General features: G+C 39.7%; 3 protein-coding genes across 5 annotated transcripts; all 3 read left to right on the plus strand.

Moving 5' to 3' along the window:
- Positions 1 to 3,709: 3,709 nt before the first annotated feature.
- LOC137607387 (gap junction beta-4 protein-like) lies at positions 3,710 to 5,278 on the plus strand. Its single transcript, XM_068333108.1, has 2 exons — positions 3,710 to 4,382; positions 4,483 to 5,278. Exons 1-2 carry the CDS (start codon positions 3,847 to 3,849, stop codon positions 4,766 to 4,768), a joined length of 822 nt encoding a protein of 273 aa, XP_068189209.1. The 5' UTR covers positions 3,710 to 3,846; the 3' UTR covers positions 4,769 to 5,278.
- Positions 5,279 to 6,779: 1,501 nt separating this feature from the next.
- LOC137607849 (gap junction beta-3 protein-like) lies at positions 6,780 to 8,850 on the plus strand. Its single transcript, XM_068333871.1, has 2 exons — positions 6,780 to 6,972; positions 7,491 to 8,850. The coding sequence occupies exon 2, from the start codon at positions 7,565 to 7,567 to the stop codon at positions 8,294 to 8,296; it is 732 nt and encodes a 243-aa protein (XP_068189972.1). The 5' UTR covers positions 6,780 to 6,972; positions 7,491 to 7,564; the 3' UTR covers positions 8,297 to 8,850.
- A 981-nt stretch (positions 8,851 to 9,831) lies between these two features.
- On the plus strand, positions 9,832 to 17,547 carry LOC137607848 (transmembrane protein 54-like). Of its 3 annotated transcripts, none has more exons than XM_068333869.1 (6): positions 9,832 to 10,075; positions 10,681 to 10,874; positions 11,738 to 11,797; positions 13,174 to 13,365; positions 15,669 to 15,815; positions 15,946 to 17,547. In XM_068333869.1, exons 1-6 carry the CDS (start codon positions 10,060 to 10,062, stop codon positions 16,282 to 16,284), a joined length of 948 nt encoding a protein of 315 aa, XP_068189970.1. In that variant the 5' UTR covers positions 9,832 to 10,059; the 3' UTR covers positions 16,285 to 17,547. The 3 variants fall into 3 exon arrangements, with proteins under 3 accessions (XP_068189970.1, XP_068189969.1, XP_068189971.1); XM_068333868.1 differs by having other exon boundaries at positions 9,832 to 10,072; positions 10,586 to 10,874; XM_068333870.1 differs by having other exon boundaries at positions 9,832 to 10,072.
- Positions 17,548 to 17,800: the final 253 nt, after the last annotated feature.

The raw sequence follows: 17,800 nt of genomic DNA on the forward strand, positions 1-17,800 counted from the left end.
ACATGTTTCTTGGATTGTGGGAGGAAAGGGGAGAGAAAATGGAGAATCCACACAGAAAGGCCACATGTAGCTTGTCATTGAAATCCATAACTTTTTTTTTTTCTCGTAGCGTTGGTACAATACAGATTTTTTGATTTTTGCAAAAACACTTTAATCTCATTCAAACATTTTGCAGTTTTACATTAGATGAAAGCATTTAAGTGCCTCAGAACATCTTTTCCAAACAAACTTCAATCACATTTAACATTTAGAACATTTAGAACATTTTACAAATTTTCATTAGATGAAATTTCAAAAACACTAAACACTCAAAAACATTAAACACCAAGAAACAAAGGGAAATACAATATAAGAATTAGTACATTATAACAGGAAGTTTGCAAAAGTGAGGTGGTCATCTACTAAAGTGCATAGGGCTCTTTGTAACACCAGATGTTCCTAAAGTTATTCAGGTCTTTTGTCAATATATAGAAACCAAATTCTAGTTTTAAGCGACATCTGATGTTACAGCAAAAAACAGTAGCTGCTTCTTGAGCGGTATTGTTTTCAATTTTCCTCTTCCTGGTCACATGAATTGCAAGTTTTGCCTCCCCAGAAATAAAATTTAAAAGCTGCCACTTTCTCTGATTCGATCTATTGTACCCAGCACCGTAGATGAATTTCCTGATACTAAAGTTTTCATTGAACAAGTTAAAAACATTCGTTAGAAGAGTGAAGAGCACTGCAAGTCTCCCACACTCACTGAAAGTATGAAAGACTGTCTCCTGAAGAGGACAGAAGGGACACTGGCTTGACACCGCAGGGGCAAAAACAGAGACAAAAGCATTGGAACCGACGGCACCATGCAAAATCCTCCACTGGAGGTCGGCTGTTTTTTTCTTGAGGGGAGGTTTGTACAGAAGTCTCCACTGCGGGTCAGGTCCATTTCCCGTCATCTTGTTGGCCCAGGTAGTAGGTGCTCTGTTACACAGGTTTTTCTTGTTGATCACTTTTACACATTGTCTGTACAGTATTTTTTTGTTGGCCGTGTGCAGGCTGATCTGTCGTTCATCTCCGAGGAGAGGACCCTCCAGTTCTCCAAACAGGGGACTGATGTGGACCTCTGGGAAAGGATCTTTGCTGTCTGGTACAGTCCCTGTACTATAGTCCAGGAGGAGACTTCTCTCCTTCCAGGAAAGTCTTTGCCTCCACAGTTGTAGCACCCTCTGAGCCACCCTGGTGGACTGGATGTTCAGCAGGGAGCTCACAGCCTGGGCATCCGCCAGCGCAGGCCCGACGTTGTCTACCAGTTGCTGGAGGGTCTGGTTCTGCAAAGCGCTGCAGACAGACCAGGTGTGGCTCCACTGCAGACGTCCAGCCTGGCCCCATGCACTAGTGGTTCCCTCAGTAACCAGAACAAAGAGTCAGAGCTTTTTCCTGGGCTGCTTTTAAAAAGGGCCCACGACTTAAAAACACCATGATAAAACGGAGGCAAACCATTTAACTTTAGAAGCTTAGAGTCCATTAAAAACAGTGCAGCATCCAGGTCCAAGTGGCTCACTCGTCTGAATATGCAGCCGGCCACCTCTCTCCACGTCAGATCCGCTGGTCCGGTCAGAAACCGCTGGATGAACTGTAATCTGAACGTGGCTGTTCTGCTAGCCAGGTGGATGAGGCCCTGTCCCCCCTCCTCTCTTGATAAAAACAACACTCCTTGAGGCACCCAATGCAGCCCATCCCAGAAAAAGTTAACAAGTTTGGTCTGGATTTGGGCTAGAAACCCTGATGGAGGGTCCATACAGGCCAAGCGGTGCCACAGCTGCGAGGCTACCAGATTGTTTATCACTAAAACTCGACCTCTGTACGACATTCTGGGGAGCAACCATTTCCATTTTTTAAGTTTCCCTTCTATTTTGTCAATGACGCCCTCCCAGTTCTTCCTGGTTGTTGTCTCATCTCCCAGGTACACACCGAGATATTTGAGACCATCAGTCTTCCAACACAAGTTTTGAGGAAGAACTGGGAGGTTGCCATGCCACTCGCCAACAGCAAGGGCTTCACTTTTGTTCCAGTTTACTTTTGCAGCAGTTAAAACATTGAATGAGTTTGTCAAACCCACCAGAACATTAATATCCCTTTGGTTTTTATAAGAACAACAACATCATCAGCATAGGCAGATAAAAGAATGTTCTCTCTAACACCAGGTAAAATCAAACCATCGATGCTTTTGCGAATTTTACAGAGGAGGGGCTCCAGAGAGAGTGCATAGAGCATCCCAGACAGGGCACAACCCTGCCGGATGCCCCGATGCCCCCCGAAGGGGGCACACAAACTGCCGTTAAACTTCAGAATACTCTCAACGTCACTGTACAACACCTTGATCTTGGCAATGAACTCGGTGCTGAACCCAAACCTCTCCATGGTTGTCCAGAGGAAGCTGTGCTCAACACGGTCAAATGCCTTTTCCTGATCTAACGAAATGAGACCAGCGTTTATACCCAATGATCTGGACACCTCCAAAACATCACAAATTAGGTAGACATTGTCTGCCATGGACCTGCCGGGCACACAGTAGGTCTGATCCCGGTGGATGACCTGCTCCATAGCTCCCCTCAGCCTGGTAGCCAAAGCCTTGGACAGAATCTTGTAATCGGTGCAGAGCAATGACACAGGGCGCCAATTCTTGATGTCCTGCAGATTGCCTTTTTTAGGCAGGAGGGCAACGACCGCCCTCCGGCAGGACAGTGGCAAAGAGCCTGAGGATAGACTTTCGGTGAACACTTCCAGCATATCACATGCTAGAATGTCCCAGAAGGCTGTATAGAACTCAACCGTTAGACCATCGATACCCGGAGAACGTCGTCCCTGCATGTTCTGCAGGGCAGTGTGGAGTTCCTCTAACTCCAGCGGAAATATAAAATGAGACACTGTAGAGTACCGGAAGAAAGTCTCCCTCGGTCATATATTAATCAAGAAGATCAGGATTTTCACAATGAAAATTATATCAACCACATATGTCTAGGCTTGTTTTTGTCACAACACATTATTTCACAAAAGAAGGGGGAATATCTGAACAAGCCTGTGGAAAGTTGGTTAAAAAATCCCCAATCTGTGCCTTTATGTGACTCTACACGTAAAAGGTATGTTTTTTTTCCCCCTGATCCATGCACCACTCAACAAATCTGGAAAAATAGCTCAGTGGTTGGGTTTTTAAAAAATTTGAAGAAAAAGGAAGAGAGACATCTTTAAGTTTTCAGGAAAATCTAATAAAAATTCAAGATCTCAGAGGAAATTTTGAATTCAGTGAGAGCTTTCCTATATAAAGAATACAATAACACTTTCCTATGTGCAACAAAGACAGCTGTATTGACGCAAAATGTATTTAAGGAGTAGCTTCAGTCTGGCTACATTAATATTTGTCTCTCGGGGCTCCTAAGGCTCACATATAACCAATGTATGTCTTCTTGTGTCTAAAATATTTCTCTTCAGTGTCTTATATTAAACTTACATGAAGTTGCAGTAGATTGAACAGTAGCAGGGTTGTGGGAATTATAATCTAGAAATCAAAACCTGCCTCTCTCTATCTCTCTCCTGCCTGTTAATCAAAGTGTTTGCTTTCACCATTCCACCAGTGACTGTAGCAGAAGAATGAGTCGATGTTTGCTTTGTCTAATAGTCTTCCCTCCCCTTCAACCTGAGCCAAGAATGCTGAAGTAATGTGTTGTAATAAAGAAAGAACTGTGCCTGACTTGCTCAGTTCGGCTTGTGTCAGTGCCCCTTGCATGAGCAATAATCGAGCATCATTTTGGGGTATTTGGGGCCCTCTTCTTTCTCAGCGCCCTCCAGCTTGACATCTGAAACAACACTATGAACTGGTCCTTCCTGGAGGGCCTCCTCAGCGGGGTTAACAAGTACTCCACGGCATTCGGTCGCATCTGGCTCGCCATCGTCTTCATCTTCAGACTCTTGGTCTTCCTGGTGGCCTGTGAGAAGGTTTGGGGTGATGAGCAGAAGGACTTTGACTGTAACACGCTGCAGCCTGGTTGTCATAATGTCTGCTATGACCACTACTTTCCCATCTCCTACACCCGACTCTGGGCTCTCCAATTGATCTTCGTCACCTGCCCATCCTTTCTAGTGACACTCCATGTCTCCTACCGAGAGGAACGCGAGCGCAAACATCGACTGAAGCATGGGGAAAACTGTGCTCCTCTCTATGACAACACAGGGAAGAAACGAGGAGGTCTTTGGTGGACCTATTTCTTTAGCCTGATGTTTAAGATTACGGTGGATGCTGTATTTGTTTTTCTGCTCTTCCACATCTATGAGGCCACCTTCTTCCCGCCAGTGGTGAAATGCAGTGAGGAACCATGTCCGAATATGGTGGACTGCTATATTGCCAGGTAAGAGTCGGTCAAGGGTTGTAATGTTTTTAAAATCCAAGTTGCTTTGTAAATGTTAATCTTTTGCCCCCTGTCTTATTTGCGATTTTGTGTTCCTTAGGCCCACAGAGAAGAAAATATTCACTGTCTTCATGGTGGTCACCAGCTTTGTGTGCATCCTCCTTACGTTCTGTGAGGTTATTTACCTGTGTGGGAAGAGGTTTTGGGAGTGCTGCAGAGAACGACCCCACGCAACACATGGAAACTCCTTCAGGATGGCCAAAATTCCTCTGAATGGGACGGAGAATTCAGCGTACAATGAGCCTTTCAAAGACAAAACAACAAACAAAACCTCAGAATCTTGCGTAGAGAGTTCTGCTCCTTCATATTCATTAGCAATTTCCTAAGAGACACATATTATGTTAATGTGGTTAATTTGCTCTGTGGGAAGAGAACACGGTAAATGTTTTGGATTTAAAAAATTTTTGTTTTACTGTTGGCGAAGTTTGTGGTTTACAAAGGTAAACATTTCATTTTATAATATTTAGGATATAAAATAATTTGATCCCTTAATTTTGGTTAGCTCAGCGTTTATGTGTTCTTTCTAAAGGTCTTCTTTCGATTTTTCCCTTCAGTGGTCGCCACAGCGAATCAGTTGCCTCAATCTAACCCTGATTTCTGTATCCTCTTCTCTCACACCAACTACCTTCATGTCCTCTTTCACTACCTCCATAAACCTCCTCTGTGGCTTATAAACCTCGTCTTTGGTATAAAATAATATACATAAATAATATGTAGAAAAATGGTGAGGTTTTTTTTTTTGGACTATTTATATGATAATATGTGAGAAGAAAATTAATTATATGCTGTAATTTTGTGTCTGTATTGTAAATTAAAATTGCTTTATCCATGTCATGATGTGAGAGTTTTAGTGCCTGTTCTGTATTGGATGAAATCCTCCAATTAAAAAAACACAATGAATTCATTCAAGACATGAGGTTTCTATTTTTTTTTAAGTTTTTTTGAGCTTACACACCTAGCATTAGGTGAAAGGCAGGGAACTCCCTGGACAGGTCATCAGTTTATCGCTGAAACAACACAAGGAAAGACAAACAGCCATTCACACTCCCTTACATGTACGGGAGTCACCAATTCACCTCTAACCCACAAAGTCGTGGGTAGAGCTTGAAAATTTCATTCAAGCTTTGCTGCGTGTAACAGTACTACCGTTACACTGGCTGTCAAGTATTTTCTGGGTGTCAAGTATTTTCTGGGACACACTTACAGTATTTTTGTCAAAATCAAAAAGTTTGTCAAGTATATTTTCTACAAATATGTCATGCAAAATACAATAATATAATACAATACAAATGAGCATGCAAAAGGCAAGGCAGATTTACATGGTACAGTAGCATAGAGCAAATCATATCTATATATTGAATTACAAACTAAAACCAGAACCAATGCAGTCACAGACGGCAATATCCCGCGACACCCCTGTATTCAAAATTTTACCCTAACCTACTTGCATAAGTCAAAGATCAAACCTAGTGCTCTGACCTACTGTCGTTGATCAAAGCATTAGCTTTGATCTAAGGTCTTACACACTAGCCTTCAACCTCGTCTTTCTTTGTTATCCAGTTCCTAAGTGTTCAAAAGTTAAAATTTGACCTTGATTTACTTTTCTTAAGGTCAAGGTCATCGTCTCATTTTCATCCTCGTTGCCGCCCGAGTAATGCGTTTTTTGTTTCATCTTTCTATCTGCAACGGTTGCAAAGATATTTGGTGAACATATGAATGAATGTATGAATGAACACACGAACACCGACAATCGCGATACATGCGATGATGTATTTGAAACGGGATGTAAAAGCATGTCCTTAAATCAGTAGAAAACCCAGAACGAGACGTACCAAAGCCTTTTCCAAATCATCTACATCTGATCGATGACAAGTGTTCACATTCTACACTCCTTGGAACACAAAGAGTACATTATAAAGGTAACAAGGCAGTGGCATTTGGTTTCACATTAGCTAATCCATGTAAGGCTTTCTGACATGGATTAGCAAACCTCAGTTTTGATTCCCTGATAACAGCTATCCATATCTCAGATATGTATTTGCAGCAGTGGTTCCAGATTGCTTGTGCAAACCCAGCGTTAGGTGGAGGCCCTTTAGTAATGCTGATTAATCAAAGGCAACAAATGGCGTATCTTCACATGGCAGTTGCCTAATGGAACCAATACCTGTCACCTACCAGGAACATTGGGTGCAGAACAGACAAACACACCCAAAGGAGTTCTACTGAAGTCCCCTCCCTATTTACATAAAATGACATCTGGAATTCTTGGATAGCTGAGTGTAAATTCTTTTTAAAAAATCACACAAAAAACCGATGCTGACAGGGAGTAGTTGGAGGTGAAAGGTAAAATTCTGGGTGGATGACGAACATGGTCCCACCTCTAGATAATGTTTTGGAGCTGATTGTTGAACCAAGTCAATCTCAGAGCACCGCTCCAGGAGAGAGGTTCCCCAAACCCTGCTGAACACATTCCCAGCATCGGTTTCCTTCAGAGAGGACACAATGGACTGACTGGAAAACTTTTCTTCTGGTAAGCTGAGACATTTTGCATATGGTAATATACAATTCTAGTACTTTCTTTAAGCAAATAAATAAATTAGTAAGTAATAAAATGAATGGAATGTTGCAGTGTAATTCAGTGTGGAATACAACTTTCAGAGACAGGATGAGGAACCGTTTGATGAAAGACTACCTCTGAGACTCAGCTTTAATAATGACATTCATAACAGTGTCTTAGACTGAAGCAAAGTGTTCCTCTGTATCCTGGATGGGTTTATCTCTTGAATTACAGTTTTTCATCAATTATTCATTATTATCAAAACTAATGATAAAAATTAAATATTGTGACAAATAGGAGAAATAACTGGTTTGATCAGAGAACACAAGACATTTGTAATTGGCAGTGCAATATTTGGAACAGATTGGAGAATGTGTGCCATAATCAAAGGTTATTGCAGAATTTTTTATACCATTTTGTTCCTTAGACCTTTTCCTTTATTTTGGGTTATTGCTTCAATTCTTCCTCTTCATTGTGCTCTTGTTCCACAGTTCATAAAGTTTCCTCCCAATTACATTTTAAGTTAAACCTCTAAGGTCATTGGAAAACACCCAAAGCTGAGGTCATGGATTGGAAGTTTCTACAGGGTCTTCTGAGCGGAGTCAACAAGTACTCCACTGCTTTTGGACGCATCTGGCTATCAGTGGTCTTCGTATTCCGGGTGTTGGTCTTTGTGGTGGCTGCAGAGAGAGTTTGGAGCGACGACCAGGGTCACTTTGATTGCAACACCCGGCAACCGGGATGCAAGAACATCTGTTATGATTACTACTTTCCCATCTCCCACATTCGCCTATGGGCTCTCCAGCTAATCTTCGTCACCTGCCCATCCTTCATGGTGGTGCTGCACGTGGCCTACAGAGAAGAGCGTGAGCGCAAGTACCAAGCCAAGCATGGAGAGGGCACACGACTGTATGACAACCCAGGCCAGAAGCATGGTGGCCTGTGGTGGACTTATCTAATTAGTTTGTTCATCAAGACCACCTTCGAGATCACTTTTCTTTACTTGCTCCACTACATATATGACAGCTTCAAGCTCCCCAGGAAGGTCCAATGTGATATAAACCCCTGTCCTAATTTAGTGGACTGCTACATATCCCGTCCCACTGAGAAGACTGTTTTCACCTATTTTATGGTGGGGGCATCCGTAGTGTGTGTGGTGCTCAACATCTGTGAGATTTTCTATCTGATTGCCGCCCGAATAGCGAATCTTAAATATCGTGGCACGGTTCATACATCATTGAGAAAGGTCTGCCCTGGTATGGACAGTGATGGCTGCAAATCTTCTCTTAAATCATAGTGACTCAGTATAGGTAATTACTAATTCTAGTAATTTAACAGATTTATTAAAGGGGGAACCTTTTTGCTATTGAAGTTTATTTTCTTATCTAAACATGATATAACTATAAAATTTTATCATGATACATTTTTGTACATATAGATAGTACTTCATAGCATAACTCTTTTAACTTCAAGAATAATAATTATTTATGGACCGAAAGTCTTTTCCTACAGTGCATCATGAAATAACTTTACAATAATGAATGAAGAACTGAAGATGATTCAATCCTTGATTGCCATTACATTGAAAATAAATAATCTTTTCCTTTTCTTGCTTATTCTTTTTTTGTGTGTTTATCATGGAAAACTAAAGCAAACGACGCCAAACGCAGTCCTTGATTTGATTGAGTCAATTACACCATTTATCCGCATGGTGGCACTAAAGGCCTTCTACATTGTGATGTAGACACCGGTACTGTAGTTTGCTATGCAGTTTATAAGTATTATGTTTTGTTTCTACATTGTCGGACAAATTTGCGTCTGTATAATATTATCTGTGGGACGTGGGAGCAGAATAAAGACAACAACAACACCAGCACAACAACAATAATAATTATAATATTAATAATAATGGGTAACACAGTGCAGAGGTGGTATCATACGGCCATCTCAGAAAAAAGCCCAAAGATGTGTGATAATAGATAATAATAGATAATAGAATGCATGTATCGATTAATTAAAAAAAAACCAAAAAAATTGAGTATGAACGTGCAAACTTGGATTTGACGTGCCTCAATCTTTACACAAAATGTTTTATCTAAAATAGTTTTTGTTACAGACAGTGCAAATAATTCATAACAAATAAATGTAGTTATTATGCCACATTCTTTTGGCCATTTCAAACTTGGAGCAGACATTTAAGGAAATAAAATGTGATTTGATCAGTAAGCACTTGTTGTTTAGTATAGACAAGTTAACAACCATCCTGAAGAGTAAATGCTAACAGTGTGTTATTTGTCTAACTAAACAGTATCTAATCCAATTACACGCCTACATTTTTGTTTTGGTTGACACCTTTCGTCATCAAGTCACTAGAGCTATAACACTTGCCTGTCGTGTTTCTCCAGGTTTTGTTGACACGGTAAAATAGTTACATTCTTTACTACTCTCAGCAAAACGCTTAAAGCGTTATACGTCTGTCTTTAGCCCCTAGCTTAGCCTAGCCTAGCTTAATTAGGCTCAGTTTCGCACGAAGGCGTCGCGCACCAGCAGCGACTGGGCGGGGCTAACAGGTGCAGCTGTGTTACAGGCTCGAGGTAGCAAAACTCAAAAGCGTCGGCTTCAAAGTAAAAGCATGAAATTTATTCCACAACACGAAATCATTATTGGACGTGCCATTGATTATTGCATAGATTGATAAAACTATTATTAAGCAAACATAATTTTAACTTTCACAAAATAATTGCTTAATTTCTTTAGTTTTTGCCCCATTTCCCTTTTATTTTATTTTACTTTTATCTACGTAGTTGCTTAAAAAATAGTTATCGGGTTTAGGAATTTTCCTGAAAATCCACTGTAATTTGATAGTACGGTCTTCTAACATATGGCAACCCACTTTAGCCTTCCCAGTATGATTCTAGATTTATTTTGAAAGTATTTAGCAGAAGCGTCACTGTCAGTCAGGTGTGCTGAGTGTCCAGAGGAGAACAGACACGCCGTCAAGACAAACACGAGATTCAGGAGAGTCACACTCGAGTTTAAACGAACGATGACCTAGGAGAGATGCCCGGAACAGGTAGTAAATACACCTTAGAGGTTAAAGTAAATGTTCTTGTAGACTTTTGTTTGTTTAAAACTTTTGGAGTATTTTTGGGTGTGGTATTGCTGTGGAGGTAGATGACTGGGATGATGAGCTGGAGACGTCTGAACAGGTTCCCAACAGATTGAATCTATTTCTTTGCCTGAGATGATTTGGGGTGACTCGTTTCAACACTGATGTTTCAAACTGATGAAATTAGACATAAAAGTTCATTATGGTATACCATCGATTCATTTTAAAATGGTCCTGATAGTTAAAGGAAATTCTGTAAATACTGTGACATGTTAAAAAGGAAGTATGTCTTGTATGCACACCTCAGTCTCATCAATATTAAAAACTATTTTAATTAAAAACATGTATGTTTCATGCCATGTGTCATGATTCTTTTTATTATCAAACTAATAATCTTATCTAGGACAACTCTGGTCAAACCACTGTACGTATGTGTTTAGCAGCTAATCATTAATACTTGTGACATCTCTGCTGCAGTTCTGGCCTTGTCCTTGTGACTCTGATCAATACAAAATAGCCAACATGGATGATCTGCCACAATAACTTGCTTCTGTTCACCCTGTCCTCTGGAGTGTGTTGCGCCAGCCTGGAGGATCCAGCGGCCCTGATGAAGATGGGTCTGAGCATGGTTGTCACTGGTCATGTTAATTTCCTGTTGGGAGCTCTGGTGCACGGCGTGGTGCTCAGACACATCACGCTACACAAGCAGGCCCGGGCCATGGAATACGCCACCTCCAATGTTGTTGCCCTTACATCAGGTCTTGTGGTGAGTGCACCAACAAATTCATAGAGTTACCAGTGCGTTTCTGCAACATTAAATACGTCAATCCTTTAATCCTTTAAAAAGAGATTTTTAATGGTTCATGTGAGACTGTAATGGAGTTGAAAGAAATTCTCAGACTTGATGGGAAGTTGTGGCATTTTCTATCAGCGCTGTGGTTTTATCCTCAGTCACAAACTATGCAACCAAGGAATTGATGGATAGATAGATACTTTATTAATCCCGGAGGACATTGTATATATCCACTGCCCAGGCATTACATAACGAATAATACTACTGTATATAATAATAATTGAACATGCTTTGGAAATTTTATTTAAAAATAAATCCATATTGAAGTGACACCATTCCATGTGATAAATCATTTTAAAGTAATAAATCTTCCAAATGAGTCACTCGTTCTCCTGCCGTACAGTACGTTATTTTGAAAATGTTTGAAATCTAAAGTTCATAGGAAATCAATTTTAATTTAAATATGGATATTTTCATTTTTAATATCAAGTTGCTGTTTCAGTTGGTCACAGTTTCATGTGATGAGCTCAGACTGAGAGTTCCAGCTACTCCTGTGACTTAGATGAAGATAAAGGCTTCTGTGAGGATTTAACTTGCAAAAATTTCAAATGACACAATAGCACTTACACATACTTGAATTTCTTGTACAGATGAAGGGTTGACACATAATTTGTCATCTTGTTGACTCCTTGACTGTTAAGAGACTGGATGGTTATTACGAATTTGACTCATAATAGCCTATTTTCCAGCAAGTTTGTCTCGTCCTTTTCCCTGAATAGTAGGCAGTGGCTGCTAAAATGAACATTCTTGAACTGTTCTGTGACTTGTCTCTGCAGGGCATTGTCGTTGGTATTCTGGCTATTGTGTTGTCTAAAAACAAGAAAAGTAAATGCTTGGTTAGTATCATTTTTGATTTCTTTCTTTTAACTGTTATTTTCATCTGAACATTTTCAAGAAAATATGAAATCATAAAATAAACAAGAAAATGCACACTACAATCAAAAAGGGATGCTATCAGTCCTTTCCTGCGATGTTATTTCCTCTTTTGTCTACCTGCTCTTCTTCTGCATGCAACTCATTGATTTTTCTCGGGTATGTGAGATGATTATTAATCCCAGTTTCCATTTCTGTCTTTCTGGGTCGGTGGTCAAACCCTTTGTATTTGTGCATGTCACTTTTGTAGTCTGAATCTACTCCTGCAAAGCAGGAATTGTTTGCTCCTCCCATCCAGTTCTGCAGCTTTACCTCTGTTTATTCTGTTTGCTGCTTACCTCAAAAGGAGGAGTATATCTAGGCAAACCTGCCCTGATACACCACTCCCCTTCTCCATTGTTGGAAGCAACTGTGAACTGGGCATGGCAGCACTGACAAACAGTAGTTTCACTCCTGATCCATCACATTATCTCATTTAGTCATCATAGCATCACATACCTGACATACAATTTCAACACTCCCTCTTAATGCTAACACATTCCTTTGTTGTATATCCTGATTTTATTGTTCAGCAACATTGCAGCAATTTTACATTGACTTCATCTTATATTGGCTGAACTCACTCATCATCACCACAGTGAGTGATTTTATTTCTTTCTGTCTTGTGTTGCACCGTCTGAGAGAATAATGACCTCTGTGGCTTATTTGGCTGAGGTAAATGTTCAGTTACTGCCCCTCTGCAAACATAAAGGATGGATTCATTGTTTTCTTACCCAGACTATGATGTATCATTGTATGCAGTTAATCCCAATCCCTTTTACTAAGAATTTGTAGTTGATGTTATTTTTCTTAATGACAAATTCAGTCAAAGGCCAAAAGTAACTACATGTAGGCCCATCTCATCACACCCATCCTCAAGCATATTTTGCTCCAGCGTGGATATAAAATTTTGAAACTGGCAGCATGAGCATGCAGTTTTATGTTTCCTATGTATTTTCCCAAAACAGCTCTGGATAATGTAAATTTTCACAAAGAACACTTATAATACATTTGCTGTGAACTGTTTTAACTGCATATTGGGTCATTAATGAACATTTAAAACAGCAGGATGTTTGACTCCTCCTGAGCCACAACAGCCATTTTGCTTGCAATGTAAGAACAAAATACAGTGTGGCTAAATAAATTTTAATAGATTACACCACACAGGAACACAATACAAAAACTAATGAGCTCATCAGTTAAAACGTTTTTCACTAAACTAATTTCACTAATACTTCATGAAAGCCTTTTCTCATCACTCATCATGTGCTACACTGAAGATTTCTCTCTTCTTCCCCAGACATGGGCACTTTTTGCATTCGGTCTGGCTGCAACTCTCATGGCGGCAGCTTCAGCCATTGGACTTCTTGTGTCTGTTGTGCGGGCCATCATATTTGGTGGGCGGAGCCTCCTGACTCATTGCCGCTTCCCTGATGCCATTGGTTACTCCAGCATCACCAATGAGTGTCCTTTTGACCCGACCCGCATATACGTGAGTGTATTAGTGTGCATGAAAGAAGATCACTTTTTGAACAGACTGCTTTCTCTGTTGCACAAGTAAACGGAGTGTTATGGTTCTGTTCTGTGTGGCCCCACATGGGATGTGTTGTTGGCATGAGGCAGGATGTCTGTCTCTCCTGTCAGTCAGTCTTACCCTGTAGCTGTTAGGCTTGTGGCAGTATAGCTGACCTGACCCATTCGGCCCTCTTCAGGCTCTGTCCTGTTCCAGCGTGCTTCAAAGGACTGTCAGAGCTGCTCAACCTCACAGCTGCAGCTCACATCGGCGCTGCTTTGGCATTTTAGCATGACAAGTACTCTGCAGATCATCAGCAGGTGATCTCTGTTCTCAAGCCAGATTTATACATGATAATCGAAGTTAAAGGCATTCCTACCATTGATATTTACAATGTAAGTTTGAATAATAATCCATCTCATGCACAAGCAGAGCACGAGATTTACGACCTCTAAATTAGTTGTCTTTTTTTCTTCACACACTCCACATACAGAGACACAATGATAATGGTTGGCACGCCACATATTTGGAGAATGCTGTCATGCTAATGCAGTGTTTACATCACTGATACCATTCTCTGTCATAGAAAGTTTGATCAAGTTTGGTTGAATCATTTCTGTAAGATGTTTATATTTTATCTTTAATCAAAATCGCACGCACAAATTCTTATTTTCATCGCAATTGTACTGTATTTCTTATTAAAAATGCTGAATATTGAGGCCAATCTCATCAAATCAGTGTTATTTGTAGCTACAAAAAGCATGAGACTGGTTGCAGTTTTTCAGAATATGGTGAATGCATATTGGAGATAAACATTATTGAACAGACCAAGCTAATTTACTACAGGTGAACATGTAATTCTAACTGAGAAGCTGTCCAAGCCCTGGAGTAACTGGTTGACATTAAGGATATTGTTTTGTTTGTACTTTTAGAATTCCATAATAATAATAATAATGATAATAATAATAATAATAATAATGATAATAACAATGATTAATAATAATAATGATTAATAATAATAAAATTAAAAATAATAAAAATAGTAATAATAATAATAGTAGTATACTCATTCAGTCAATTGCTGCAAATGCACATACAGCTTGTTTCCTGAATTGAAGCCTTATTTTCTCAGCCAAAGACATTATGTTTTTTCAGTTTCTGTGTCCTGTTCTTGTGCTTGTTTGTTTTTTCTTCTGTTAGAAATTCAACTCAAAAACTAGCGGAGTGAGTTTTACAAAATGTGGTTAGGAGGTTGGACTTCTCCGAGAGTAGCCTGGTGTATTAATGGGTTAGACTCTAATCCATTAATGTGATAAAGAAAACTCTAATTATTAGAGTTTTCTTTACCACATTTCACATTCTTTTATCAGTTCCACAGAAGAGGTAATGTACAGTAGTACCTCGAGATACGAGTTTAATCCCTTTCATGACTGAGCTCATAAGCCAAACGTTTCCCACTTAAAATAGATAAAATCATTTTAATCTGTTCCAGTCTTGCAATAAATCTCCAAACCCCTTAAACTATGAGAAAAACAAAACAAAACATTGTTTAACAACCAATAGACATGCATACTTTGCCTGTACATAATTAATTATACAGCTTTGACTTTGTTTTCAGATAAAAAACAAATCTTTTATTTTTTTAATTTAAGGAACTATTGAATCTCAATGCTTCTAGTTGGTATTCATTTTAGTCATGCTCACTTTGGTTTACCTCCAAAAAAGTTTAAACATGATGTCTGATACTCAGGTTGAACACACAGCTACTCAGATTTATCCTTCTAAAACTTTGATGAACTCTCTTGGGGCAGCAGATGATGCTGTTCACTCAGAGATGCCTATTTGCCTTGGACCTTCAATATGGATGCTGGAGGGTACATTACTTTCACCTAAAAGAGTGTTTGAAATATTCAGCGCTGCTTAGCATTGGTAATGATGGTTGCATAAGGTTTATTTTTTGTGCTTACTGCATATTTCATCATGAATTCCACAGGAAGCTCCAAACTTGCGTAACATAAAATGAGCATTCATTCTCTTTGTAGTCAACCCAACAAAAGGCAGCTGTTTTTCTTTGAATTTGCCTCTGTACATTTACTTTGATACTCTCTGCTCTAAATATTTTATTCACACGCATCATACTCTCCTGTGAAAAGCGAAATTCCCAGACTCCAGATCATTGCCTACTCTGCTGCTCCAATTATGTAAAGCTGTTCTTGCCTCAAATTGTATTCCGTGGTCCAGCTGGTGCCTACCACTAAGTCCTCTCCTCCATTCCTCCCCAGAGCACCACCCTGATCCTTTGGGTCCCTCTGATCGTGACTTGTGTCATCCAGATGGTGTTTTCTGCCAGGTGCTTTGCAGTCTGCATTACCTTCCTGGGTCTGCCTTGTTGCCCTAACAGGAAGAGAACCAGAGACTATAGCAAACCGGTGAGATTTTGACTGAATCACACAATCTTTTGCTTTTAAGTATACCTGTAATTGTTTATATAATGCATTAGGTGTTTCTCAGTAGAACAGTATTGTGGGTTTCACTTTTGAGTAAATTCTGTTTGTGTAGGTCAATGTGACGTCCCTGATTGAGGAAACTGCCACTTCACGTGCTCCTGAAGACGCAAGCCACATTAAACCACGTTATACCAGATCTCCAAGACGCGACCACGGCCCTCCGAGAAGGGATACTAACATTCCAGTGCACCAGCCCCAGCCTCCTGCCGCTCCACAGCGTGTTCCCCCGCAACACCGGAGTCTCCCTCCCCCAGAAAGACAACCTCTTCGCCAGCCTTATAGAGAAAGGCCACAAAGACTAAGGCAAGAAACACGGGACCCGCAGACAGCACCAGAACACCACCAGCTGCTCCAGAGAGGTGCACTGGAAAGGTCCAGCTTCTGGATTTAACCTCATTTGACATATTTAATGGTTAAGTGCCACGAGAGAATATGGCGCTGTTCTAACTAAAATCCTTGGATTAAAACATCATATTCTCATCAGTACTTTAAACCTCAGAAGAGATCAATTTCCTGGTGATGCGATGGAGGTGTGGTTAAACTCAGCGACATGCAGGAGGAATTCCTGTCACGGGAATTTCTTGTTTACTTGTCTGTGCTACATTTTTCATATCAGAATAAACATGGACAACAGTAACGCTAATTTATCAGGAGTTCCAAGAGCAGTTCAAAATGCTTGTTCTTGCTGAATTGAGAGATAGGTGACAAATTCAAGATTATAATGTGAAATACAAATTGAGAGATTTTTTTTTTTCTTTTACGGTGTGTGTACCAAACCCAGAACAATTATTATATGTAGTGTATTTATATAGAAAGTCAATGCAAAGTCATAAATAGGTACAAAGTTGTGCCGGGTGATGCCGGATGATGAGGATGGTACAAATTTGTATCATCACACAAACTGAAAAAAATGTAACTTAGGCAAGAAATTCTCTAGAAGTCACATCCTGTTGTCAGTAGGACGCTGACAAGTCTTTTTTCCCCCTTTTTAAAAAAAAAAAAGTGCAAAAAAACAAGGCTTTCCTTTATTTTTACAAATGAAAATTGATTACCTTACACGACACAGCTATCTCATGAATTTCTTTCTCAAGTTGAACGGCTTCAAGTAAATGACATAAAAATTGTAAATATTCTGTGTCATTCCTATCACTTAGCATCACCTGGCATGAATTTGTGTCCACATGCAGCTTTGCGCTGACGTTTAATTGTTGTGCAAAGATGTTCTTGTGTTTGGTGTGCACACACAAAAAAATATTTTGAAGTTTTTTAAACATGCATGCATACACACAGACATACATCCACAAACAGTGTCATAGAGAGCAATGTCTTCCTCTGCTTTCAGTGCATATGCTAAGTTAAACTCTCCAAACTTTAGCATAATGTAAGACAGGAGTGCAGCGTTGTTCCTGTTATTTAATTCTAATTCTTTTTTAAAATTTTATGAATGTCATGGCAGGATAGGGTTGGTATCTTACCCTCACGTGAATGAATGAATGAAGAAATGCAGTGAATGGAGAGCATGTGGGTGTGTCTTGTACCTGTGTTACAGATTAATCTGTCTACCTTTTTAAGTTGCCCGTCAGGTTTGTCTACATTTTATGTGCAGTTAGGTCATAAGAAATTATAACTATACGTTTTTGGTTATTCAGTTAATAAATTTTTATACTCAATCATGCATCTATTTTATGAGTTATGTTACCAAAATATACTTTTTATATGTGGAAAAGTCAGCAGTAAGTGACCTGACAGGTATGACTGGTTACACTCAGACCCACGTGCACACATTGTGACGGTTTAGGACAACCACATTCACACACACTCATAATGGGTTTTATGTTAAAAAGGTCAAGCAATGTACCTCATACATCTGCAGAATTGAAATGTATGTCAGAAATGTTCAATTGTCA

The sequence above is a fragment of the Antennarius striatus genome, chromosome 14 (genome assembly GCF_040054535.1).
Source record: "Antennarius striatus isolate MH-2024 chromosome 14, ASM4005453v1, whole genome shotgun sequence".
Lineage (NCBI taxonomy): Eukaryota > Metazoa > Chordata > Actinopteri > Lophiiformes > Antennariidae > Antennarius > Antennarius striatus.